This window comes from Anguilla anguilla, chromosome 2, assembly GCF_013347855.1.
Source record: "Anguilla anguilla isolate fAngAng1 chromosome 2, fAngAng1.pri, whole genome shotgun sequence".
Lineage (NCBI taxonomy): Eukaryota > Metazoa > Chordata > Actinopteri > Anguilliformes > Anguillidae > Anguilla > Anguilla anguilla.
Genome location: NC_049202.1, coordinates 59,742,450 through 59,769,667, shown reverse-complemented (window position 1 = coordinate 59,769,667; position 27,218 = coordinate 59,742,450). Strand labels below are relative to the sequence as shown.

At 40.3% G+C, this 27,218-nt stretch overlaps 1 protein-coding gene across 1 annotated transcript; it reads left to right on the top strand.

Moving 5' to 3' along the window:
- Positions 1 to 5,477: 5,477 nt before the first annotated feature.
- LOC118219860 (trichohyalin-like) lies at positions 5,478 to 26,427 on the top strand. The gene is made up of 8 exons (XM_035403351.1): positions 5,478 to 5,784; positions 7,853 to 7,903; positions 11,815 to 11,988; positions 18,561 to 18,665; positions 23,053 to 23,157; positions 23,482 to 23,701; positions 23,876 to 23,930; positions 24,324 to 26,427. Exons 2-8 carry the CDS (start codon positions 7,893 to 7,895, stop codon positions 25,283 to 25,285), a joined length of 1,632 nt encoding a protein of 543 aa, XP_035259242.1. The 5' UTR covers positions 5,478 to 5,784; positions 7,853 to 7,892; the 3' UTR covers positions 25,286 to 26,427.
- Positions 26,428 to 27,218: the final 791 nt, after the last annotated feature.

Below are 27,218 nucleotides of genomic sequence, written 5' to 3'. Positions count from 1 at the left end.
ACTTTGAATTCTGTCGATTCCTAGACACGACACTCTCTCTCAGCGGATATCACGTCTTCAACAACAAAGAGAAGAACAACCGCGCTCAGGTTACAGAGCTGCTGGAGAAGATTGAGAAGAGAAAGAGGGTGGAGTCTGTCAGAAAGATCAGAGTAGAGGAAGATAGAAAGAGGGAGGATTTTTTATTTTAATATTGTTACATTTTCCTTATTGTATACATAGTGTAGCATTCAAATTGGTCTTGGCTGTGCCGGCTGGTGGGCAGAGCACACGCACCTGGGTTGTATTAGCTAATCAGCCCTGGTGCTTTAAGGTGTATTGCTCTCCACAGTTCGAGGCCAAGACCGGGAGCACACACCAAAAGAGCAAGTTCTGATTTTCTTTTATTTTCAGTTTTGTTTGCTTTTAGTGTTTCATGCATGAAAGTCTTCAGTTTGAGGATTCCAGTTTTAAATAAAAATAAAGTGAAAATGAGTAGGCACAATTTCTTTTTGCAAGGCAATCTGTTTTGTAAAAATGAATTATATGCATAATATTTCACGTTTGCATATATGTTAAGTGATTACTGAGATGTGCTTTATGTATTTTTATGTGTGTATTATATAGAGACAAGTAGATTGTATTTTCATTGTTTATCTTTTTCTGTGTTTTTTATATATTTTTTAATCTTAGCATGTCTGTGTGAATTACACCCCCACGGCACACACACACACACACACACACACATGATTACATGATTTTGCGAACCTGTAATACATGTTTAGCATATAGAGAGAAATTTCTCATACAATGATACAACAACAACAATAACAACAACAATAATAATAATACTAATAATATTAAATAATTATTTAGCACCTTTCAAGCACAAAGCACAAGGTCATTTACAAATTAAAAAATAAGCAACCTAAACATGCCGGTTTATTGTTTTTTTCCTGTGTTTTACTAAAACCCTTTTTGTTACTTCACTCGTGCCTCCTGAGTCTGCCTCTGCATTTGGGTCCCTGCGACAAAGATCCAGTACAGGCTATAGAAAAGGGTCCTTATCTCACCTGACTGCACCTCATGGTTATTTATAAAGCTGTGTGCGTGCATGCGTGCGTGTGCATGCGCATGGGGGTTTCCATCTGGATGAAGTGAAAATGAAAGTTTATTTTAAAACCTGTTTGTACAGATGCCAAATCTGTCCAACCATTGCCCATTTATGTACTGTCCTGTGTAAAGCTTTAGAACTTTTAATCCGAAGAATGCCATCCCAGGTGTGAAGCATGGGGATGGCAGCATCATGTTTTAGGGGTGTTTTGCTGGAAACCTGACTGAGATACACCAGTTCTGTCAGGATAAATGGGCAAAAATTCTGGCAAAGTATTGTGAGAAGCTTGTGGAAGGCTACCCCAAGTGTTTGATTCAAGTTAAGCAATTAAAAGGCACTGCCAAATGTAAACTTTTGACCCACTGAAAATCTGATACAGATAAACTGTTAGTATTAACCAGTTTATCCTTCAAGGTCCAAGTTGAAGTATGCAGTTGTTCCCTGCACTTCTCTCTAGAGTTTTCAACACACTTGTTCCTGGTTATGGTTATACACTTTGTTGTACGTCACTCTGGATAAGAGCGTCTGCCAAATGCCTGTAATGTAATGTAATAAAAGCTGAAATAAATCTGTCTCCTAGCTATTATTTTGAAATGACCTCTTATGAAAATATAGTAGATACCCTAATTGACTTAACAGGAAATGTATAGTAACATGAAGTGTGTGGAGTTGTGAAAGGTGCATGTAAACTTTTGACCTCTACTGTACCTTATCTGGAGTCTACTGTATGCTGCTGAACTCCAATTTATAATGCAGGAAAATAGAATATTCTGTCTTGCAGCCTCGGAGAGGAAAGCCACCAAGTACCAGGACCTGGTCCAACAATGCAGGGACAAAGGGTGGCAGGGTTTCCAGTTGAGGATGGCTGCAGGGGTTTCCCAGCGCGGTCTGTGTGGAAGACCCTCACAGCTCTGGAAATAGCAGGAAGGGAAGGAAGACAGCTGCTCGCAGGTTGGGGGAGGCAGTGGAAAGAGCGTCTTGCTGGCTCTGGAACAGGCGGGAGGATTTGAGCTGGAAGCCAGGCTTCAAGTGACTTGAACGAATTGAGGAAATATTGGGTAGCATTGCTTTGGAATACATCTTATTCAATTTCGGTGAGGCAAGATAGCTTATATTGTTTGTAGTACCGTAACTTGGCGTCATTTTGATATCAATACTTTTAATGGCAGGCCTGGATTTTGGCAGTCTGAATGAATGAGTTATAGATGGTGTATGTCTTGTGTGAGTAACTTGGCATTTTTGTACATTGAAAACGTGTTTTTTTATGAGATAATATAAACTGTCTGCAGTGGCTAAGCCATAGGCTATTATATACTCCATGGGCTAAGCTCATGTTGGACAGAAACTGTATTGAGCAGTGGCATAGCTAAATTCTGATATGATTATTTTGTGTATAGTTATTGTTTTTGTGTGGTCTCTTGTGTTTATTTGAAGTGCATTTCTTACCCAAGGCCATAAAAATCAATATTGCAAACTCAAAAGTCTTCCATCATGTTATGTGCTATGTTTTATCAATAAATCTAGTAAAATTTCTATATGTGTTTCAGTTTTCTTGGATTTTTTCTGTCCATTTGCCACACCTCCTGCACCCATACATCCGTGTCATTGCGTGAGAAGAAGGAATGTTGGATGGCAAACAACATACCATGTATGTAGCCAGGTGCAACACACCCTCTTGGTGCACTGGGCACACTGGATATTTTGCATAGTTTACAGCATACAGGTGCAATAATAATAATAACAATGACACCCAAATATTTACACCAAATAAAACATTAATCGAGCTCTGAAATAAAGAGAAGGAAGCGTGTAGGTGGCAAAAACAGAATTGAGCAGCCGACAGATGAGTTTTTTGAGTGAAAACAATCCATTTGAAAATGCTGTGAGCATTTTGAATGTGTACGAAATAGCAGAAGTAGGCTATGTGTAGCGGCTGCATAATGAAAAGCAGGTCGTTTCAGCTGATGGCATATCTATGGTCACAAACTAGTCAGGCAGTTATGCTTTGCACATTTTATTTTTTTTTAAAAACAAAAATCAGTTACATCAAAATAGAAAATGTCTTACCAACACTGTGTAGCCTACCTTAATTGGCCGCAAAAATTACAGATGCAGTTGCCTGTACCGTGAAACAGGTGATTGAACTCTATTTGTGGCCATTTGTCTCTAACAATGGGAAGCAGTTACAGAGTGTGAGTGTGAGAATGTGTATTAAGAATGAAATTAAGACACAGAAAGCAACTTAATTGTTCAAACCTATCACTCCAAAAGTGAGCATCACAGAGACTTGGGAAATGGATTAAATGACGAGCCTACAGGTTCGTCCTACATGACATTCTACCCAAATACTTGTCCAGGCCATCATAATCTCCCTTCTAGTTCACTGCAGTCTTCTTGCAAGCCTACCAGCCTGTACCATCATAGACTGTAGAAAAAATATGGACAAAGTCACTGTTACGTCATCCATTGTTTCTCCATGGGCTTGGTGAAACATGTTTTGAAGCCCAGGAATTTCAGTTTGGGCGCTGCCGTGTTATACAAATTGGAGCCAGAGACTGCACTGATGGGAAAACGGGGACACTTATATGGCAAGTCTGGTTGTCCACTAATTGCATTAAATACAGTGACCCGTCAGTGACACAAACTGTTCCTGATTCATGGTAAAAAAAAAAAGATTGACTTTGTATTTTGAGTGTATTTGTTAACATTAACATTAACATTGAAATGGGTGGCTGAAACACCTATACTGGAGCCAGCCACAGTGGCACTAGTGAGCAACGTCTCTCAACAAGTGTGATTGTGTGTGTGCGTATCTGCGTGTGCATGAAAATCTGGATTAAGAGAAAATGAAAGTTCATTTTAAACCCTGTTTGTACAGATAACAAATCTGGCCAATCCTCACCTATTTATGTACTGTTCTATTTCAAAGAAACTTTTGCTTTGACTTCATCCAAATGGAAACCCCCATGCACAAAGTTAGAAAAACTCAATTGACCTTTATGTGCCTTGTTTGGAAAAATTGCTTGTGTGAGGTGCTACCACAGCATCTCTGTTGGGTTCAAGTCAGGAATTTGACTACAAAACTTCAACTTTGTTTGTTTTCAGCCATACAGAAGTGGACTTGTTTTGTGTTTTTGGCTAACTGACTTTCTGCATAACCCAATTACGCTTCTGCTTCAGCTCGAGGACAGATGACTAAACTTTTAGACATTCTACATAAGAATTTTTATGAAAATGTGAGATGAGCATTGATGTTTCTTTTGGTTAGCAGGGGTTTGCGCCTTGCTGCTTTCCCATTAATTCAAAAATTAACTCTCTCTTCTTGTATCAGTTCATAAGATGCTTTGTTCAGTTATATAATTTCATTATTCAATATTATTCTAATGCGCTAAGCTTTCCCCGTAATGTCGGATATTGTTAGTGATTGTTGAATGTTGTAATTACATGGCATCTGCTTAATGGGCATGGCGTTGGGAGGTATTTACTACAACAATAAAAGCAAGACTGAGTAGCGTGCAACCAGTGTTCTGTCTAATTATTCAAATATAGCACTCTTTCTTATTCTGGCATCATGAATACTGACCTTAGCTGAGGCTAGAGAGGCATGTAGATATTTGGATGTTCTTCTGGGATGTTATTTTGATTTTCATCTGTAACTCACTGGATGATCTGTCACTGTGCCCTTGGAGAAATGTAGCATTTTCGCTCATTTCGAAATTTGCATTACAAATAAAACAGGGTTACCGTGTGTCCGTTTAAATTTATTAAAGTTAGTTTTGGTAGACTACAGCATGTAACATGTTGTAGCCTACATCACTCAGTTCTTTACTTGTTGATCTGGGTGCGGCAGGACACCGCACCCATACTGCCTACTTCATTGGTTGAGAGGAAGGATTGCGACATGGATGGAATGTAGAATCTGCCCACATATGAAATGGCAGAAGTATGTGCATTCATGTGGCTTGCACAAAGAAAATCTAACCTTGTCAGCTGACAACTCACATCATAAGTCATAAGATGAATCAGTCAGTTAGGCATAGCCTATGTTTTGCACATAATATTTGTTTTGAAAGGAATTTCAACTCCATCTGTGAGGTATTCTTGCCAAGACGGTATGCCTTGGTTGCGTTGCTAAATTAGAACTCAGTCCCAGGTGGCCTCAGACAATGCTTACTGATCTTTGAGCTTGATTGCAACGACGTATCTACTTTGTCATGAAATTATCAATATTTGTCTTTAAACGATGCCGTTTCAGTGGCAGACAAATTTTCCTAACAGTTGAACGGGGTTCTAAGATTAGCCTATGTGTAAATGTATTTTGTATTTAGAAGTGGTAGGTTAATTATTGCTTTATTTTTTCTGATAAATTAGTTAAGCATTACTATATCAAATTCAGTGGTTTGTAATATTCCGGTGAATATTAATGTGATTATGATGTTCGACAAAGATCCCTCACCGTTATTACTTTTTACACTTTTCTGCAGTGCTAGAAGCTGTTTAACAACCTGTAAATCGAAATGCTGCCTGACAACACTGTGTTCTGGCTTCTGATTGGTGCGGAGTCTACAGCGAACGGCACGCTGGGTAAACGTGTGCCGAGCGCTGACCAGAAGTAGCGAGACGATAGTTCGGGATTAGGCGAGGGAGAAACTGTGGTGGAGGAAGTGTTCTGTTTATAAAACTGATGAAAGGTAATGCAGTTTATCCAATGCAATAAATATAAAATCAGTAAATGTATTATTAAACAGAATTGTTCTTAAGCAGAATGAAATACATTTGGGCGGAATTTAAACTGTGATAAACGTTTATTTAAAACTAAACCAAAATATTAACAATATTTGTCTTTAAACGATACTGTGGTGGAAGAAGTGTTCTGTTTATAAAACTGATGAAAGGTAATGCAGTTTATCCAATGCAATAAATATAAAATCAGTAAATGTATTATTAAACAGAATTGTTATTAAGCAGAATGAAATACATTTGGGCGGAATTTAAACTGTGATAAACGTTTATTTAAAACTAAAACCAAAAAATTAACAAAATTTGTCTTTAAACGATGCCGTTTCAGTACAGAACAATTCTAACAGTTGAAAGGGGTTCCAAGATTAGGCTATGTGTAAATGCATTATTTATTTAAAAGAAGTGGTAGGTTAATTATTGCTTTATTTTTTCTGATAAGTTCGTGAAGCATTACTATATCAAATTCAGTGGTTTGTAATATTCCGGTGAATATTAATGTGATTATGATGTTCGACAAAGATCCCTCAGCGTTATTACTTTTTACACTTTTCTGCAGTGCTAGAAGCTGTTTAACAACCTGTAAATCGAAATGCTGCCTGACAACACTGTGTTCTGGCTTCTGATTGGTGCGGAGTCTACAGCGAACGGCACGCTGGGTAAACGTGTACCGAGCGCTGACCAGTAGTAGCAAGACGGTAGTTCGGGATTGAGCGAGGGAGAAACTGTGGTGGAGGAAGTGTTCTCTTTGTAAAACTGATGAACGGTAATGCAGTTTTATCCAATGCAATACATATAAAATCATCAAATTTATTATTAAATAGAATGAAATACATTTGGAGCGACAGGTGTATTATAATTTAAGTAGCCTACAGTTACAAAAAATGTACTAAATATACTTGTTGTAGATCGGGGACAGCGGGGCAAAACTTTACGCGGGGTAAAATGTAACACGCTCTTTTTAGGTGGATGCATCGAGTTTGAACTACGTATTTCAGGTTAAATACGCAGAATTAGTCCATCTCTTTGTCTTCAACAAACGGCAGGAGAGTTCAATATTTCGGGAGATATTGCCAAAAGTCTGTTTTGGCTATAGGTACATTATAATTATTTATTAATTTATATTTACCGGAAGTGTTTTTCGGATTGCGGGATATTGATATTGGGGATATTCGGATTCCGGCCTCAATAGCTCACGACCGAAACGTAAAATATTTTAACAAACCACATATTTTGAATGCGGGAACAAAATACTACTATGGATTAAATTTCGGACAAAATTAAATAAATACATTATGAAATGTGAGCATAAATAAATAAATACATCATGAAATGTGAGGGTAAATCATTCAATGTGGTACGAAACGTCCCTGTTTATTTATTTATTTATTTCAATGACGCTACATGCGACATGAAATAAGGCTTAAAATTAAAACCGCCACTTTTATTTATTTCAATGACACTACGTGTGCGACATGAAATAGGGTTTGAAATTAAAAACGTCACTTTCACCCATCGAAGTTGGGAGGGCGGGCTCTAGCGAGTACTGTTTTTTGATTGGTGCATCGACTTGATTCGATTGTTCATGCCTAATTCAACACGGCTGCGCTGGAGGCGTGTTGTTGGACCCATAGTGCTGACCCATGCAAACATGCACTGTAATAAAAGAAAATGAATTATGGTCTACCACTTCATGAGCACCAACTTCCATGACAGTTTTGGTTATGTTTGACAGCTACATTCAAGATATCAGTTGAACATTTCATTTGGATCTACTGACACATTTGTGCTCAGACAGTGCATGTTTTCCGTTTGACATCATCATGTATACTGTGGGGTGCACTGGCTATTATTTAACAGGGCAAAACATAATTTCAAAATACAGTGAGATTTGTCAGTAAACTGAAAGAGGTGTTTTGTGATTTTTGGAACAGTACATTTTTTTCAGTTCTGTTGAATTCATGTGTTCCTTCCAGGGTGATGAGATCTGACTTATATGTGTCCTATTTTCTGTCATTGCAGACTGATTATTCCAAGAGTGAGCCACAAGGAGTCTGAGCCCATGGAATCAAGGTGAGACCACTAACCCGTGTCTACAGAGTGATGTGGCTCTGCACAACTAAAAATTAAGTTAAATCAAGTACCACAATTACTATACGCATTATATTTGCTGATTATGTGTGGAATGTTTAAGGATTTATACCCTGTTTGCACTGGCTGTATAACTCAGGTTCAGAATGGTGAAATCAAAACTGGTAAAATATTTATTCATGCAGCATGGAGAATAAATACTTGGCGTATTTTGTGTTCATTCTAAAATAATTTTAGATGAGATGTCGGATGTCAGGTATATATACATGGCCAAAGGTATGTGGACACCTGAAATCCAACATCTCATCCACAATTATGGGCATTAATATGGAGTTTGCCCACCCTTTGCGCTATAATAATCTCCACTCTTCTGGTTAGACTTTATACTAGATACTGTAGCAATGCTGCAAGGATTTGCTTCCATTCAGCCAGAAGAGCATTAGTGAGGTTGGACGTTGATTAGTTGGTTAGGCCTGGCTCACAGTTGGCTTTCCAATTGATCCCAAAGGTGCTGGATGGGATTGAGGTCAAGGCTCTTTGCAGGCCAGTCAAATTCTTCCACACCGAACTCGACAAAACCATTTCTTTTTGGACCTCACTTTTTGCACAGGGACATTGTTATGCTGAAACAGAAGGGCCTTCCCCAAACTGCTGCCAAAAAGTTGGAAGCACACAATTCTCTAGAATGTCATTGTATGCTGCAGCATTAAAATTTCCCTTCAGAGGTATTGAGACCGTATTTCCGCTACTTCAGAGTCAAATGACGGTGTGCTTTACACCTCTCTAGTCGATGCTTGGCTTTGCACGTGGTGATCCTAGGCTTGTGTGCGGCTGCTCGGCCATGGACACCAATTTCACAAAGCTCCCGACAAACAGGTCTTTTGCTGATGTTGCTTCCAAAGGGAGTATGGAACTCTTTAGTGAGTGTTGACACCTAGGACAGACGGTTTTTATGCACTACATGCTTCAGCACTTGGGGGTTGCCTTCTGTGAGCTTGTGTGGCCTACAGCTTCGCGGATAAGCTGTTGTTGCTCCTAGACGTTTCCACTTCACAGTAACAGCACTTACATTTGACCTAGGCAGCGCTAGCAGGGCATAAATTATACAAACGGACTTGATGGAAAGGTGGCATTCTATGAGAGTGCCACATTGAAAGTCACTTCTGTGTGATCCATTCTACTGCCAATGTTTGTCAATAGAGATTGCATGGCTGTATGCTTGATTTTATGTACCTGTTAGCAATGGCTGATGTGGCCGAACCAACTAATTAGAAGGGATGTCCACATAATTTTGACCATGTATTGTGGCTTGCTCCTCCAAATAGCAAATCATGTTTTTGCAACTCAATATAGGGCAGGTATGCCCTTAAAAACAGTATTAATCACGAATTATGTGATAAATTTGCCCCCTCCCCCCTAAATCACTTGTCTGCCTTTCAATCACAGCAGTCTAGATCTGGGACTGGCTACAATGTATGTGTGTTTGCATGTATGTATGTGTATGCATACCTCTCATAGTCTACATTTATATGCATTACTGTTATCTCAAAACAAACATGGTGCAAAAAAAAAAGATATCTGAAGAAAAACATGTTCTCAACATACAAAAATGCCAAGTTACTCACATATACAAAGCACTAGAAGTCATTACGACTTTCAAAATCTAGGCCTGCCATTAAAAGTGCTGATATCAAAATTATGCCAAGTTACAAGAAACAATATTGCCTATCATAGCTAACACAAATTAAATGTGCTGTATTCCAAGGCAATGCTGCTACCCAATGTTTCCTAAATTATTTCAAGTAACTTGGCCCTGTGTTTTTTCATCAAGCGGGCAAAGGCCTTCCAAAACCTAGAGATGAGCTGAGAGCCTCAGTCAGACACAATATAAAGTGGAACACATGCTGAGAAATTAAGAGAACTTGAGGTGGTCAGATCAACCAGCCATGTTCTAGATGGATTCTTGTTGGATTGAGTTGAAAATATCGCAAAAATAAATTAGATCAGTAAAGTACAAAAAAAAGTTTTATGATTTGGGTTACTGTGTAATAAGTGATGGGGAGGCTCCATTTAATGTAATGCTTTTTATTGCCCTGGTATGAATGACGTTGTTGGCCAGAAAGGAGTCTTTTGCAAGCGCTGACCTTGAATTTGCATCATGTTTGTGGCCCATTTTTTATTAAATTGTGGATATTTGCTTTATTACCATTCTCTGGATGCCCTCATCCATACCATTAGGGGGCAGGAGGTATGTGACTTTGCAGCAGTTATACAGGAGATTCAGGATAGATGTTTATGTATGCAACACTGCACTGCTGAGGATTGCCTACACATGACTGGATCAGATGCAGCTATCTTTTTGGAATCACTGTCAAGGTTCTTTACATATAATCACAAAATTCAGTCCGATGCACCTCTCATTCTATATACATAACACAAACATGAGACATGCTTCTGCTGCAAGTTCATGATGTGAGGGCGGTCTTTGAAATGTGGTTGGTGAATATGTTTAGCTCACTACCCTGAAAGCTAGCCAGCTTGTGCTGGCTATTTACATTAGCTAACAAGCTAGCCATGCTGTAAATTTTCAGTTGCTGTGCTAAATTAGCCACAGACACAACAATACAAAAGACAGTGAATCTGGATATTTAACTTTATTAATTTAACTTATTTAACTTTTTCATTAGCTAGTTAACATTTTGTCAAATCTGGTATCCATGTTCAAACATCCTTTACATTTCGGCACCCTGAATGAAGCCGGTGGCATGAAACAGCACCTTTAAAGGAGTACCATGGTGATTTTCACACTTTCTCTGTTTTATGTGCTATTTGCACAAGAGGCATTGAAGAAACACAATGAGCAAAGTATTAAATATGTCCGTTCTGTATTTTTGGAGAAATATGCGTTTTAAATTCATCGTCCCATTTTCAACCGGTTGAGAAAGTTGTCATTTTTCTACGTCACGAATACAGTAACCACTCCTATTTCCACGCCCCGTAAAGAAATCTGACAGGACACACCGTCCTGCTGTTCAGACAATGCAAATATTTGACTAACGTTAGGTTCACTTAAATTAGAGTTCCTTTAGATTATTTCTGGTTATATTCATTTAGCTAGCTAGCTAACGTTAGCTAGCTAGGAGGTTTGCTTTCATAAGGCAATGTTATCGATAACGTTAGCTTGCTAGTTCGCTTTTATGAGGACGTTATAGTTGTGCTTTTATCTTAACTTGGCTAGCTAGATAGCAAAAATTGTAACTGTATACAAGTCAACGTCCTTACCTTAGCTATCTATCGATACTTGATATACTACTAAGCTAGCTAGCTTGTGAAAATTCAGTCTCCCAAAGAGAGCGCGTATCATGGGGGTAGCTATGGTAACGGGGAACGGTCTGTCAATCATAGCTAACTGACAGTTCTCATTACCACGCCCAGACGGTTCGGGTGAATTTTTATAGTGGGAAATTTAGGCTTAGAAAAATATGTTTTAAAGTACATTGAAATGACTGAAGAATAAAAAAATTATGCACATTTGTTTTGTTGTTGCCTGAAGACAACTGGGAAGTGTCACGTTCAACCACCATGGTACTCCTTTAAGGTGGAACACACCCACATACACACACACACACACACACACACATGCACATTTGACAACAATGTAAACTTTCTGAAGGCTGTGTAGTTGGCTGAAGCAAGACTGTGTTACCTGTGTTTTACCTGCGGCCCATTGACTATTTGCTGGATCACAATGTCGCATTCATTAATGGCTGGAAAAGTTCCAGTCTTTTTTTATGTGTTCAGTAACTAATGTATTCCATCTGCTAAATACCATATTGTAATTGTAATTGTATGGGTAAAAATGGAAAAATAAGCCTGTGCTTTTTCATTACCAGTGAGTCATTGCCAGAGTACCTTCCAGGAACTACTACTACTCTCCATAAAAAGAACCAATCTTTGAATGGACGGGGGGAGGCCACAAACTCTGAGAACAATATGGAGGAAGAGGAGGATGAAAAGGACTCTGAAAAGAAAACAAATGATGAAGCCACAGACTTTGTGAACAATGGGTGAGAAACCCATTCATCCATCAATTATCTAACCTGCTTATTCCTGGTCAGGGTCACAGGGGGTGCTGGAGCCAGTCCCAGCATGCATTGGGTGAAAGACAGGAATACGGCCTGGGCAGGTAGCCAATCCATCACAGAACCCACACACCATTCACTCACACACTCGTACCTAGGGGAAATTTACACTGTCCAGTTAACCTAACCTGCATGTCTTTCGACTGTGGGAGGAAACCGGAGTACCCAGAGGAAACACGCGGACACAGGAATTACATTATTCTAACTATACAGATAATGCCTTGACAGAAAGATAGATAGATAGATGGATAAAAACTTTATTGATCCCGTAGGGAAGTTCCCTTAGGGAAATTCAGGTTTCCAGTGAGTACAGCACCATAAGTTAAAAAGTTAACAAGTTAAACATCACACATCAAACATAGAGATAGTAACGATATACATAAAATAAATAAAGAAAATAAATAAAGAATAAAGTAGCAGCGGTTATATAAAATAGCAGCGGTTGTGTCAGTTTAATTAATTAACTAGTAGTATAGTAGCAGCGGTTGTTCCAGTTTAATTAAATAGGTAGTAAACAATAAATAATGAGACTGTTCAGTGTGATGATGTTCAGGTGATCAGGCCTAACTCTACTTCCTCAGACCTCAGACCTAACCTATCCTCCCCCACCCCCTCCTCTCCCTCCAACTTTGGAGTTGTACAGTCTGATGGCACGGGGAACAAAGGAATTTTTCAGTCTGTTCGTGTTGATCCTCGGGAGCAGCAGCCTGTCGCTGAACATACTTCTCTGGTTGCTGATGACAGTGTGCAGGGGATGGCTGGTATTGTCCAGAATTGCCAGCAGTTTTTCTAGTGTCCTCTTTTCCGCCACTGTCACCAGGGAGTCCAGCTTCACGCCGACCACAGAGCCGGCCCACCTGATCGGAGGAGTCCCTCTTTGATGTGCTGCCCCCCCAGCACACTACAGCATAGAACAGGACGCTGGCTATTACCGACTGGTAAAACATCCACAGGAGTTTCCTGCAGACGTTAAACGATCGCAGCCTCTGCTTTGGCCCTTCTTATAGAGATTGTCAGTGTTGTTGGACCAGTCCAACTTGTCATCCAACACCAGCCCTAGGTACCTGTAGCTGCCCACAGCCTCAACTTCAACCCCCTCAATTTGGACTGGTTGGGGGCGTGGTCTGGACTTTCCAAAGTCTATGACCAGTTCTTTTGTTTTTGAGGTGTTGAGCTGCAGGTGATTAGGGTGGCACCAGATGACAAAGTCCCTCACCAGACTCCTATACTCCTCCTCCCGTTCTCCCCTAATACACCCCATGATGGCCGTCATCAGCAAACTTCTGAATGTGACACAACTCAGAGTTATAGCTGAAGTCCGAAGTGTATAGGGTGAAGAGTAGAGGAGCCAGCACAGTCCCTTGGGGTGCTCCTGTGCTGCTGACCACAGTGTCAGATGTGATGTCCTTCAACCTGACATACTGTGACCGGTCTGTGAGGTAGTTGGTAATCCATGACACCAAGTGGGGGTCCACTCGTATCCTAGCCAGTTTGTCTTGAAGCAAAAGGGGCTGGATGGTATTGAAGGCACTCAAGAAGTCCAGAAACAAAATCCTGACCGTGCCACTTCCCTTGTCCAGATGCGAGTAAGCCTGATGCAGGAGGTAGAGGATAGCATCCTCCACCCCAACTTCTGTCCGATATGCAAACTGTAGCGGGTCCTGAGCATGCTGCACCTGAGGCCTGAGGAGGTTGAGGAAGAGCCTCTCCAGTGTCTTCATGATGTGTGATGTGAGTGCCACCGGTCTGTAGTCATTAATCTCACTTGGCCGGTTCTTTTTCGGAACCGGAACGATGCAGGATGTCTTCCACAGGGTGGGCACTCTCCCTAGTTGTAAACTGAGGTTGAAGACGTACTGTAGAGGCTCCCCCAGTTCAGCGGCGCAGGTCTTTAACAGCCTGGGACACACCCTGTCCGGGCCAGCTGCTTTCCTGGGGCGAACCTTCCTCAGTTCACTCCTGACCTGGTCCGCAGTGATGCAGGGAGGGGGATGGGAGGGGGGCAGGGAAGAGGGGTCAGCTCTGGAGTTGGTTAGAGGGGGGTGGGGGATGGGTGGAGGGGACCGGTCGAACCGGTTGAAAAAATTGTTGAGCTTGTTCGCCTTCTCCACTGTCCCCCCCTCTACACTGCTCTTCGCTTTGTAGCCTGTGAGGGTTCTCACACCATCCCAGACCTCCCTCATGTTGTTTGCCTGCAGTCTCTGCTCCACCTTCCCTCTGTAGCTCTCTTTCGCCTCCCTCAGGCACAGCTTCAGTTCGCGTTGTGCTGACTTTATTGCCTCCTTGTCCCCATTTTTGAAGGCCACCTTCTTCTTGTTGAGGACCGCTTTCACCTCACGTGTTACCCAAGGTTTATTATTAGGGAAACAGCGCACAGCTTTAGCAGGGGCAACCACATCCATACAGAAATTAAGGTAATCCGCCAGGCAGTGTGTCAGTCCCTCTATGTCCTCTCCATGCGAACTCTGTAGCACACTCCAGTCCGTGGTTTCAAAACAGTCTCTTAGGGCATCCTCCACTTCAGGAGACCATCTCCTACAAGTGTGTTTTGTGGCTGGTTGTCTTTTCACCAGGGGGGTGTACTGTGGCTGCAGGTAAACCAGGTTGTGGTCAGATTTCCCCAGTGGGGGGAGGGGGGTGGCCCTGTATGCCTCTCTCACATTAGCATAAAGTATGTCTATTGTCCTGTTGTTCCTTGTGGGACAATCCACAAACTGGTGGAATGCAGTCAGTGTGGATTCCAGGGTGACATGATTAAAGTCACCTGAAATGGCGATAAACGCCTCTGGATGTTGTGTCTGCAGCCTAGCTGTGATTGAATGTATCTTCTCACAGGCAGTGGCTGCGTCAGCTCTCGGAGGAATGTAAACACAGATGGCAATCACGTGACTGAACTCCCTCGGTAGATAGTATGGCCGCAGGCTAACAGCTAGCAGCTCTAGATCCCGGCAACATAAGATCACCTTCGTATTAACATGTCCTGGGTTACACCATCGGTTGTTAATGTATAAAATGAGACCCCCACCTTTGCTTTTTCCGCAGGCTTTCGTGTCTCTGTCGGCTCTCACTGAGCTGAAACCCGGCAAGTCCACGTTAGTATCTGGTGTGCAGCAGGTTAGCCACGTCTCCGTGAAGAGAAACAAGCTGCTCTCCCGATAAATCCGCTGGTGGTTGATGAGCGCTGACAACTCGTCCATCTTATTCGCCAGTGCGTTAACATTCCCCATCATTATGGAGGGGATCGATGGTTTAAAACGCCTTCGCTTGTCCGTTAGCCTAGCCTTAACCTTCGCGCCAGCCTTGCAACCTCAGTATTTCCTCCTTAGTTATGCCGGAATGTGGTGTCTTACTCCGGCTTGCGACATCTTCAGAGCCAGCAGTTCCTCTCTTGAATACACAAGCGAGCTGGTTCTTGGATGTGTTGATAGGTTACACATATCCACAGGATATAGAAAAAAACACACTACAGAGACGAGCAGGGATAGCAAAGATAACAGAAAACTTACGATAAAATTTTAAAATAAAAAGAAATAGCAGTAATAGCAAAAACTGAACAAAACAAACACGGTGCTGTGGAGCAACTGGAAAGGCTGCCGTCTCTCACAGCGCCGGATGCATCATCAGATAGATACAGATATAATTAGAAATTAAAGCCGCAAGCGGCGTTGGGAGGGGTCCAAGCATTGGCACCATCGCACCCCCTATGGAGCGATTTTAAAAAGGCTTTGTCCTCATGATCATATGCCGTCACCCAACATATCTACTGAATATCATGATGATCGTATAAAATATTGATGACTTATGGCCAATTTTGTGCTAAGAGATGCTGTTGGATGACTTAGTTGCGTCGCCATAGATGTGTCCTGGCTGCTTCCCGTAAAGGCCTTTACTATGTCGTAACACTTAGATGGGATGTCGTAACACATATATGGCCCGGCGTGTATGTACAGCTGCAGCGCTTCCATGCTGTAACTAAAAAAGGCGTCACACTAGCGTTGTCACGATTCCAAAATTTTGACTGTCATACCGATACCGGGTTTAGTATCACGATACTCAATACTGAAACAATATTGATTCAATATTCGGTACCTAACAATACTGAAAATACCTTCATAGATCAGAAACCTAATGTCCAAAAGGGTTAACCTCATTTACGAATTCACAGTTTATTAAAAACCTGGTTTATGAACAACCTTTAAGTTGAAGCCTGTTCAACATATTAATAAGCATAGGCCTATCGTGTTACAACACTAAACAATAGAAAAATATATTAAATAAATTTCAGAAATGTAACTATTGTAAACTAAATAATCTTTAAACAGCTCTTTCACTTTTAAATAGATCTAAAAAGAGCATATTCTAATAACAATACAGCATCTTCCTATAATAAAATATTTACAAATTAGAACACCTATTGCTACTGAAGTCAACTGAGTGGAAGCTTGCGCTGTATCAGGGAAGTGAATGCACAAGCGCAGGTCACCTCACTTGGCAAACTTAGTTGCTACTGCCATCTAGCGAAGATTCTGACAAATTACACTTCATCCTCTCAATCAGTAATGCGGGAGACAATTTTCTCTGGCTTTTACATTTGACTCAAAACTACCGAACGTCGGAATATTCTAATACCAAACCGTTTCTTTTTTTTTTTTTTAAGTACCGAGAAAGTGCTGAAGTTTTGGTATACCGTGCAACACTACGTCAGACACATATTCCAATCCATTGCTCAGCTTAGCAGAGAATGCACATTTCAGAGCGCCACAGAGACAGATAGAATAATAACACATAAATACACATTTCAAATAATAAATACGACATAGAGAAAAACGAAACAAAAGACAAGATATCAAGTCGCGACCTACGCACAGAGCAGCCTACCGTTTAATTTATTTAGACATTGGCAGATGAGAAAATTTTCGGTTACGCTGACCTATAAAACGCTATTCCAAAAGCAAAACCAGACATGTTATACATCGTTAGAAAGCTTATACTCTCACCTACGGAATAAATGAATTGTCAATCAAGCCAAATTGCACTGAAAAGGGCGACAACGCCGTAAGCAACAGGTGTGGGATTACGCACAGCTATTATTGAAGATAGCAGACACAGGCGTCACAGATGCACATATATTTCTCAAACGGATTGTCCAAGACAATATATGACCACTCATTCACAAAAGGGACATCTCTATGCGTAAAACCAATGGTAAGATTGTTTATTTATTCAATGTTTAGTCCCAGATATTGACTGTAGAATGACATGGTATAATTAAAAAAATAATTGTCTCGTTTATTTCGTTATTCAGTGAGCAGCGTTGTCACTGCTGCATTGGCATATTTTAGGGCTAATGTCGGGTTTATCTTGTTGCTACGAAATATTACATAACACTACATTACAGGCATTTGGCAGACGCTCTTATCCAGAGCGATGTACAACAAAGTGTATAATTAAAATCAGAAACGTGTGTCGAAAACCCTAGAGAGAAGTACCGTTCCAAGTGCAGGGATCAACCGCATAGTTCAACTTGGACCCTTTAGGTTAAACTGATTAACGCTAACACAAACAAGAACAGCAACAACGCAGTCTATGCAAAAATAGAAGCAATAGTTAAGACGAGTTAAGACTAAGTCACCTACAAAACAACTACTTAGTTACAACCCTAAGCTTACAGTCAATTTAGAGATGAAATTGAGAATACGATTTCTCTCAGCATAATGACGGATTTAAAGACTGAACGAACTCACCCGAAATTGTCTTCAAATGGACCGTATTATTTATTTATACATTGGCAGACTACAGCATAAATTGCGTCTTTTGTTTATATTCAATATTAGTAATTGCAGCAAGAAACTGCAGCTGTAGGTCGTTATGTTATGGTAGCAAACATAATACTTGACTGAGCCACCTATGAAGGCTTACACTACAGTATGTGAAATGTCCACATTTGGGAATAGCCCAAACCTCTTGAAAGGCACTCCGTTTCATTGTGAATTCTTTGAATTTTAACAAAGCAGGCAACTATAAACCACTACGATAACACTTCTCGGCTATGCTAACAATTGCCTCTGTACTAACAGTTTTTTAGCCCCCATTGCATATGAGCTGAGCATCAATAGCAAAGGCTGACGGTTATCTCTTATGACCAGTGCAGATATAACTATATAAAAAATATGACAACTTAAAATGATTGAAATGTTACAAGTAGTAATACGTACATCTTCACGTTTGTACTGTATGTATCCTGGCTAGACTTTATGCTTCTTCCTCTTTTGACCCACTCACCAAATTCATGGCAGCAAGGCCAAATTTCACTTTAGCCATGTCGATGAGAAGAATTTGTAAAATCTTCCTGAGGGTAAACAACAATTACACCTCAACGAGTGATTTTATATTACTGCTAAATGTTCTGCACTAAGTTATGCATAATGTATGTTTCAAGAAGCACTTTTTTGAGCCAGTTAAGATTTTGGCAGTTTATGTTCATATGCTTATTCTAGGGTGGAGAGACCTATCTCACCTGTATCCAGTGTTTTGTCAATGCAGACCAGCCATTCCAATCATCATGATCATCCAAATTTAAGGACTCAGCCCATGGAATCAAGGTGAGGTTAATGTATTTGCTTTACAGTGTGACATGGGTCTGCTCAACTAAGATTCAACTTAAGTTAAATCAAGTACTGTAGACATTATATTTGCTTATTTATACATTGAATATTTAAAAATGTTTCCCTGTTTGCACATTATTAGCACTGACTGATGCTTTGACTCTTTGGCTTGAAGAATCCAAGCTTGCAATAAATGATAAATAAATTTGTGTATAGAATTCCATTACAAGTCAATGCACACACAGTTTTAACTCATAGGTCACTAGTAGTCATCCTCAGTTCACAAGTGCATAGATGCATTAATAACTTGTACGTATTATGTTGTAGGAAGGGTGGACAAAGTGCAAGAGTGGCAATCATTGTGATGAACCAGTTTTCATAATAACAATGTTTTTTTATCTTAAATTAATGTTTTCTCTCTGTGCAATGGTTTCACAATAAGATTATATAATTTGGTCATATCGCTAAGCATTGAAAATGCATGATAAACATTAAAGTGTTAGTTGTGAGTTTGTGAGGGTGCAAATAATTCTGGAGAACACTACAGAAAAATTCCATAAGATAATTTTTGTTATTTGACACTTAGATGTGACACAAAGTTTGATTGACCATTTTCTCTTCAGATGGTTTCATGAAGAAACACAGGGCCAAGTTACTTTCAATAATTTGTGAAACATTGGGCAGCATTGTTTCTGAATACAGCTTGTTTCGCTATTTGTGTGAGCTAAGATGGCCAATATTGTTTCTTGTAACTTGGCCTAATGCTTTTAATGGCAGGCCTAGATTCTGTAAGTTTAAATAGACTTATAGACAGCGCTTTGTAAGTACACGATTATGTTGTGATTTACAGCAGTGCATAATTTAGATTTGGAGACACTGGGTATACTGCTTGCTTTTTGCTTCATAGATGTTTTGTAGTTCTACATATCCACCCTTAGATTTTATTCACTTCTGGTCACGGAGTTATTGATCCAGGACATATATAGTTTAACCTGTTGTATATATGGGATCTCTCAGTATTTCATTGCAAACTAAAAATAGAAAATTCATTTTTGAATTTTGCCTAGACAATTGCATTTGTGGCAATTTATTTCTTCCTGAATTATGGATATAAACTCATCTAATTTAGTATTGTAAATTGTACAAATGTCTTGCTTCATTTAAGGCATTTTTCAAGTCTCTAGAGCTTTAAATAAACTCCCTAAATGGGCAAGGATTGACCAGATTTGGCATGTGTGTAAAGGGGTTAACAAAGCTGTGTATATATCTGGTTTGTCTACCATAAACTAAGCATTTTTCTCTTCATTGTCACACTGTTTGTTCCATTCATTGCATGTTCTTAAAGTTCAATATGTCTAGGCTATTAACAGCTAAAACCATCTGTTACTTGAATTAATCTGCCATTCTACCTGGTAATGGGCCTCATTCACCAACCATTCTTAAGAAGAATTTTATTCTTAAAACCCACTTACACAGTTTTCACGAAGATTCTGACATTCACCAATGTTTTCTTATTTGGGATTTGTTCTTAGGTAAGAACATAATCTACGCACACTCAAGCGCACACTTACGCACATTTGAGTGCTGACATGTTTGTGCAAAATAATTGGTTATTGCGTTTTCTTCAATTCTACAGTTGTATAATATTATAGGATTTAAATTACAATAATATTTTTATCATTCATAATATTTTTTTATAATTATTTTCATTATTTTACAAAGCATTAAGGTGCCAGGTTCTACCTCAGAGGGTGGTTGCCTCAGCGGAAGTTCATCTGTAAATAAATGATAAAAATCAAACCAGTGACCTTTTATTTTTGGGGGTTTCAATTATGCAATGTTTGGTCTATACTGCAAAAGAAAATGTTTAAATTTTGAATACAAACTAAGCACTTAGGTAACACTTTTTAAACACATGGACATGTTTAAAAAGAGAACACTTATTCAGAGGCGTCACTAGGGGGGTGACACCATAATGACTGGAAATACATTTTTTTGTGCAGCGACGGGTTTACTCTGATGCAGTTTACTGCCGGTTGATTTAATTAGCGGTACTAATGTGACGAGAAGCGCTTTGTAGGTTGAATGCATAACACGCAATTCCTTGCGCCCACTCCCACCAGCATTTTTTTTTTGCCTCAGATTTGACATCAAACCATTTTTTTTTTACTTCATCAGTTGCGCGACCTTCTCCGGATACAGCATTCACTGAACGAGTAATAGCATCCCATGCATCTTTTTTTTTGTGTTATTTTATATCCACTACTGACGCTACTAAATATGACAGGTCGTTTGCTCTTCACTTCCTGCAGCAGTACCTTCACTTCAGAACTACTGAAGTTTTTCTTACGTTTGGCATTCGGTACTCCATCGTCTTTAGATTTTCGTTTGGGCATTCTTGACTTCTCTCAACTTTTCTTTTCAATTTCTGTGCGTGATTTCTGTGTGCGCACACAGCCCTGCAGTCATGCCCTTTTATGAGAATGCTAATTAGGGACCATTGGCACACGCCACAGTTTATAGACAAAGCCATTACAAAAAATTGCAGTAAAAAAGTGCATGGGTATATAAAACAAAAGTGTCTTTTAAATGAAATGTCATTGGATGTAGAAGAACTGTCTGGGCTTCCTCAGGAGTTCATTAACTCACTCAATGCTCAACATCCCTATCTCGCGTTCTCTGAAGCCAGGAAACTTCTGTGCTAAGATGTTCAAGTTTTCTTGCTGGTTTTTGTAAATGTTGCAGGATAATTAAATTACAGTATATAAATTTGACTTGCCAGAAAATAAGTTATTTGCTTAAATACGATGTTGAAAATGAGCCGCTTCCCTCAGCACGTAATAATTTGAGGGAAAGACATCATCATTTTGTCCAATTTGTTTTTCTTCAGCAACATGAACCAATATTTTGTGGTATTCGTAAAACTAATATACTGAGTGCATTTTATCAAATATATTGTTATGGGATGCGACATTTAATGAAATATGTACTCTCAAAACACTAAGTGCCAAAATGTCTCAGTTTTAAACCTAGCGGCTCCAAGCTGTCAAAATTCAATTCCAGTCAGGGACTCAAATTGACCAGACTCACAGCTCCCTTTTCACCGTAATTAAGAAAACATCCATTTGTGAAACTAAAATGTTTCAGGCCTGTTCCACATGGTAGACCTATGGACAGGGGCAGTTTTAGTGATTTGGAGGCCCCAGGCAAAGACCAATGTGAGCCCCTTCTCCATTTTAGCCTATAAAATGTATAATGTTTGAAAACCGCCAAATTGATCCCAAACCAGCCCAAATTTTGTTCACCTGCCTACAAACCAATTTTGATCCGCAAATTCAATGAAATTCTATGTCCCTCCGGATACTGGCAGCTTAACATAGTAACCGAATAACATGTAAAACATTTCACGGTGAGTTTTTCTTGTAGCGAAATGTGTAATAATGCCTTCATTGAGGTTAGATTTTTTTTACAATGTCCCCATTGGTTTCAGTGCAGGCATAAATGCTTGTAAACAAAGTCAAATTAGCATAATCATTTCTAAAGTTAAAAAGTTACATTGTTGAACTGTGAGTGTATTTATGAAACAATATAATAGCTTTATATGTAATATATATTTACATTTTAAATGACCTGTTAAAGTGAGCCCAGATGCCAATTTTGTTTTATGTTTGTGTGTGGAACGCCTGCGATTACATTGTGGGCAGTATGTGCCACCTCCTTCTGCAACTAGAGTGATTACACAGGAAGAGGGAAGCGGCTTATTTTTTAAATTGTATTAAAGAAAATGGCTGATATTTTCTGACAAGTTAGCTATTTATATGTTGTTATTTGATTAAACAGTACCAGTTCTGAAAAATTGCGAAAACGGGTTTGACCTCCCTATTAGGGTCTTGCATGGGTTTTACATTGCAAACTGTTATAATATGGCAAGAGAGTTACCGAATCCATGCAAATATTTGAATGACAGCTACACTGATACCAGCCCAATATTAGCCAGGGCTTTATTTTTACCAAATATAAATGTGATCTCCAAATCACAGAGCTAAGCATTCATCTAAAGATAGCGAATCACCCGAAATGCAAGGCAGCGTGATGTCAAGTACAATGCAAAATGATGGAAGCAATTCTTTTGTGAAAAATTACGCTCTGCTGCCACCTAATGTCAGAACCAAACAAGCATTTCCCTCTGGCCCGCGTAACCTCTACCGCAGAGGCAAATGCATCAAATTAAACCCTAAACCACTGAAAAGCCACTAGCAGGAAACAAGCTGGAGCTGGGAACAAGATGTGGGATTTTTAAGTAAATCTCTATTTATCTGATCTTTGAATTGAGAATTTTTAAACTATTTAGTTTTTGCAGTTCATATTCATATGCTCCTCTCAGGGTACGGGGATCTGTCTCACCTGTATCCAGTGTTTTGTCAATGCAGACCAGCCTTACCAGTCTTCATGATCCTCCAAATTTTAGGACTCAGCCCATGGAATCAAGGTGAGGTCACTGTACCTGGTCTAGCGTGTGATGTGGCTCTGCTTAATTAAGAATCTATTGAAGTTAAATTAGGTACCACAGTTACTATACACATTAAATATTCCATGTATAAATCAGATAATATAAAGATTTATTCCATGTAGGCACAGACTGTATAACTGCAGGCTTGCACCACTTGGCTTTTCCGTTTATTAGCTCACATATCATTAGACAGGCAACTTCAAATCTAGTTTAAATGATCACTGGTGGGCGCCCTCATTTCATATATTCATAGGTCACAACTTTTATATTTACTACTAAACAATTTACTCTCATCATTGACAGATACCAGCCCTGTGATGTCTGTAGTGATGGAAGGGTCAGAGCTGTGAAGTCCTGTCTGACTTGCTCTGCCTTATACTGTGAAGTCCACATCAGAGACCATTACACTGAATTTGAACTGCAGGAGCATAAACTAGTGGACATCACTGACAACTTGTACTGCCAGCAGGAAGAGGCAAAACACTTTTCAGTCTCTGTGGAGACAGAGCAGGGTGAGACACAGGTAAGAGACCTCACTTATTCTCCTGAAGGTGTCTGTGCCTGTCAGGTAGTCACACATTCACCTGATTTGTAGATTTATCTGTTCAAACCCAGTCACTCCTCTTTACCAGTGGTATTCATGTAACTAGTCTCTAGTGGCCATGGTGAATGTATGTGTTTCTGTATTTTACTGCAGTCATCTGTGACTGATGCTCAAGCTCTGCGCCAAAATAGTTGGAAACAAGAATGGAGTAAGTATTGTCTGCCATAAGAAAAAAATCAGGGAACACACTTTATTATGTGTAAGCGTAGCTATGAAGTACTAGCTAACATGACTATGTTACACTAAAACTGAAATATCAAGATACCCCAAAAATTTGAACTATCCCATAAATACATTTTTGGGCCCTTTTTACAACATTGAGATTACATATTTTATTTACATATGCAGGACAGAAATGTGTTCAACAACTCTAAAGGGATTACTTTTAATTAATTTACTAAATTGAACTGAAATTGTTCAGGCAGGATGTTCCATAGTCTGAAAGTATGATTGCAGAAATGTACAGCCACAGGCCACTTTAATCTCAGTTGTGAAATATGGTGAATGACTCCTGCATTGTAAGGACTGGATTTTTCCACAGAGACTGGAAGGAGACCTGCGAGAAAGAGTGCAACTGGAAACACCGTCCTGGGGAAACGGGAGTTTAATGGGGGGTTTTCCCCTGTATCTGGAACTTCAGAGTGTGAGGCACATAGTGCAGAGGCAGGGGAAGAGAGAAGGATGGAGGAGACTGAGAGGAAGATCGGAGAGGAAGAGAAGATAAAGAGGAGGAAGCTAGAGAGATATATCAATGCAGAAGAAGAGAGTCTGCAGCCCAGACCAGAGTCCAGCGGGGGCCACCTGCCCAGTCCAGAGTCCAGCAGGGGCTGCCTGCTCTGGACAGTTGAGTTCCCCTCAACGCTCCAGTGCCCGCGCCCGCACCCGGACCAGTACAGGCACAGGCGCCCGCGCCCGCGCCCGCGCCTGCCCTCGCTCCCGGACTCGATCCTCCAGGACCTGAGCCCGGACCCGGACCAGGACCTGAGCCCGGACCCGGACCAGGACTGGAGCCCGCACCCGGACCAGTACCCGAGCTCGGAAATGGAACGAGTACAGAGGGAGCAGGCTGAGAGAAGGAACAGAGAAAAGAGGATGGAGGCTTTGAGAAGGGTACAAATGAGCGCTATAAAAATGAGATACAAGGTACAAAAATCTTTTTTGAAAAAGTTCTTCAAACTTCCAGATCCAGGCATGTTGAATTTGCAGGATGCTGAAAATATGCTGGAAGAGTCTGAGAAAGAGATTAAAGCATGGCAGGAAATGCAGATGGAGAATCTAGAGAGAAAGATCAGAGCAGAGATGGAGGAACTCGAGAGAAAAATAAGGGAGGAAGAGAGGGAAAGGAGGCAGGAGCTAGAGAAAAGTCTCAGAGCAGAGATGGAGGAACTTGAGAGAAAGATAAGGGAGGAAGAGAGGGAAAGGAGGCAGGAGCTAGAGCAAAGTCTCAGAGCAGAGATGGAGAAATGGAGGGAGGAACTTGAGAGAAAGATAAGGAAGGAATAGAGGGAATGGAGGCAGGAGCCAGAACAAAGGCTCAGAGTAGAGATGGAGAAATGGAGGGAGGAACTTGAGAGAAAAGCCACGTTTCCACCGCAGGAACTTTCCCCAGGAACTAGGAACCTTGATGGACCGACGACGGCGTCGCTTTTTCATACGTCAGCGGACTAATTTGCCTAATTGTCGCGGGACTTTAGACCGCGGTGGAAACGCAGACAACAAGTGGGCTGAAGGAACCCTTTAGTTCCTTGAAAAGTAGTTCCTGGGACTGAAATTTCTGGGTACTTTGGGTGGAAACGCGGCTAAAGATAAGGGAGGAATAGAGGGAAAGGAGGCAGGAGCCAGAACAAAGGCTCAGCTTTTGTTATTTGTTGCAAAATAAAGTCTTTGTTTGGATTTCTAAGTTCAGTTCAAAAGAAGACTGAAGACTCACCTCTTCAGGCTGCACCTCTCCCCATCCCTCCCTACCCCCCTGTAAATGACTGTAAGCTTAGGGTTGTAACTAGGCAGCTGTTTCGTAGGTGACTTAGGTGCATTAACTGTCTTAACGACTACTTGTATTTTTTCCGTAGACTGCGTTGCTGCCGTTCTCGTTGTTAGTGTTAATCAGTTTAACCTTCAGGGTCCAAGTTGAACTATGCGGTTGTTCCCTGCACTTGGACCGGTACTTCTCTCTAGGGGTTTCGTCATACTTGTTCCTGGTTATGGTTATACACTTTGTTGTACGTCGCTCTGGATAAGAGCGTCTGCCAAATGCCTGTAATGTAATGTAATGGATTTGCGTTTTAGAGTTCCTTGAGTTTTTCCGCACTCTGCATTTGGGTCCTGGCCCCCATTGCCTGACGATATTATCACTCACAATTTACTTAACCATTGCATGAGTATATTTTTCTCTGTTGTGCTAAACATGTATTACAGGTTCAAGTACAGAAAATCATGTAAAAATGTGGGTGTTGGTGACATATGGATATGGGTAAAAATAAAACGTCTACTGGTAAATATATGGGTATCTGATTTGTAAAGGGTATTGGGTATATTATGCCGTTCTATTGACCTCATGTTAAAGTGCCATGAAAGTTCTTGCCCAACTGTGGGGGTGGACTATTGCTGCATTATGAGTGAAGAGTCTCTAAAAGATTTTTTATTGACCTTTGACAGTCAGAAAAATAATATTTGTATTTTTTTTATAAAATAACATACTCACACACACTCACATACGCACACACACACATACATAAACGCACACACACACGCATACACACACACTGTTTTGTACACTCTGTTTTTCTAGAGATGAGAAAGGGTTTTGAAGGTGTTAACTTTTAAACACTGATCGGGCACTGACCTGTAGCCAAAATGGAGTGTGTGGTTCCTTGGAATTTGAAGATACCAAGCCGCCGCAGCCACGGGGGAAAGATGGCGGCCCGTTGAAACCAGCTTAACTGGATTCCACTTTTGAGTGATTTTGATTCTTCGTGGAGCAGAACTACGGATCTGCTGGCATGGCCAGGTCTCAGGAAAAAATGTTTATTTTATTTTATTTTTTAACTGAATTCCTGGTTTCATAGAGGACAAATAAAAGGACACACACACACTCAACTCAATGGCATGGTGGTACCATAATGACTGTCCAGCAAACATAATGACAACACATGACTTACTCATTTGGACATTCAAATTTATTTGTTGCAAGCTTATCAGACCAGTAATTTCTTCGTCCCTGCAATGAAGATAACCCAGAAAAAAGACAGGAACCACACTTAAGTTCCACTTGCAAACATTCATTCTTGCTCAGTTTAATAGTCCATGAAAAAACCCTTCAGGGACTGTGTTGTTAGAAGTAATATAGAATGTATGAAAATGGATCACTGACCACTGATGAAATATCACAGAAAAATTTAATATACAGTGGTTTCACTTTGCATAAACAGGATTTCAA

What these genes read in the sequence shown, in the direction of transcription:
- LOC118219860 (XM_035403351.1), top strand. An exon ending in ACTCAGCCCATGGAATCAAG is followed by an intron (nt 18,666 to 23,052) that starts GTGAGGTTAATG and finishes TGCTCCTCTCAG; the next exon opens with GGTACGGGGATCTGTCTCAC. An exon ending in TAGTTGGAAACAAGAATGGA is followed by an intron (nt 23,931 to 24,323) that starts GTAAGTATTGTC and finishes ATTTTTCCACAG; the next exon opens with AGACTGGAAGGAGACCTGCG.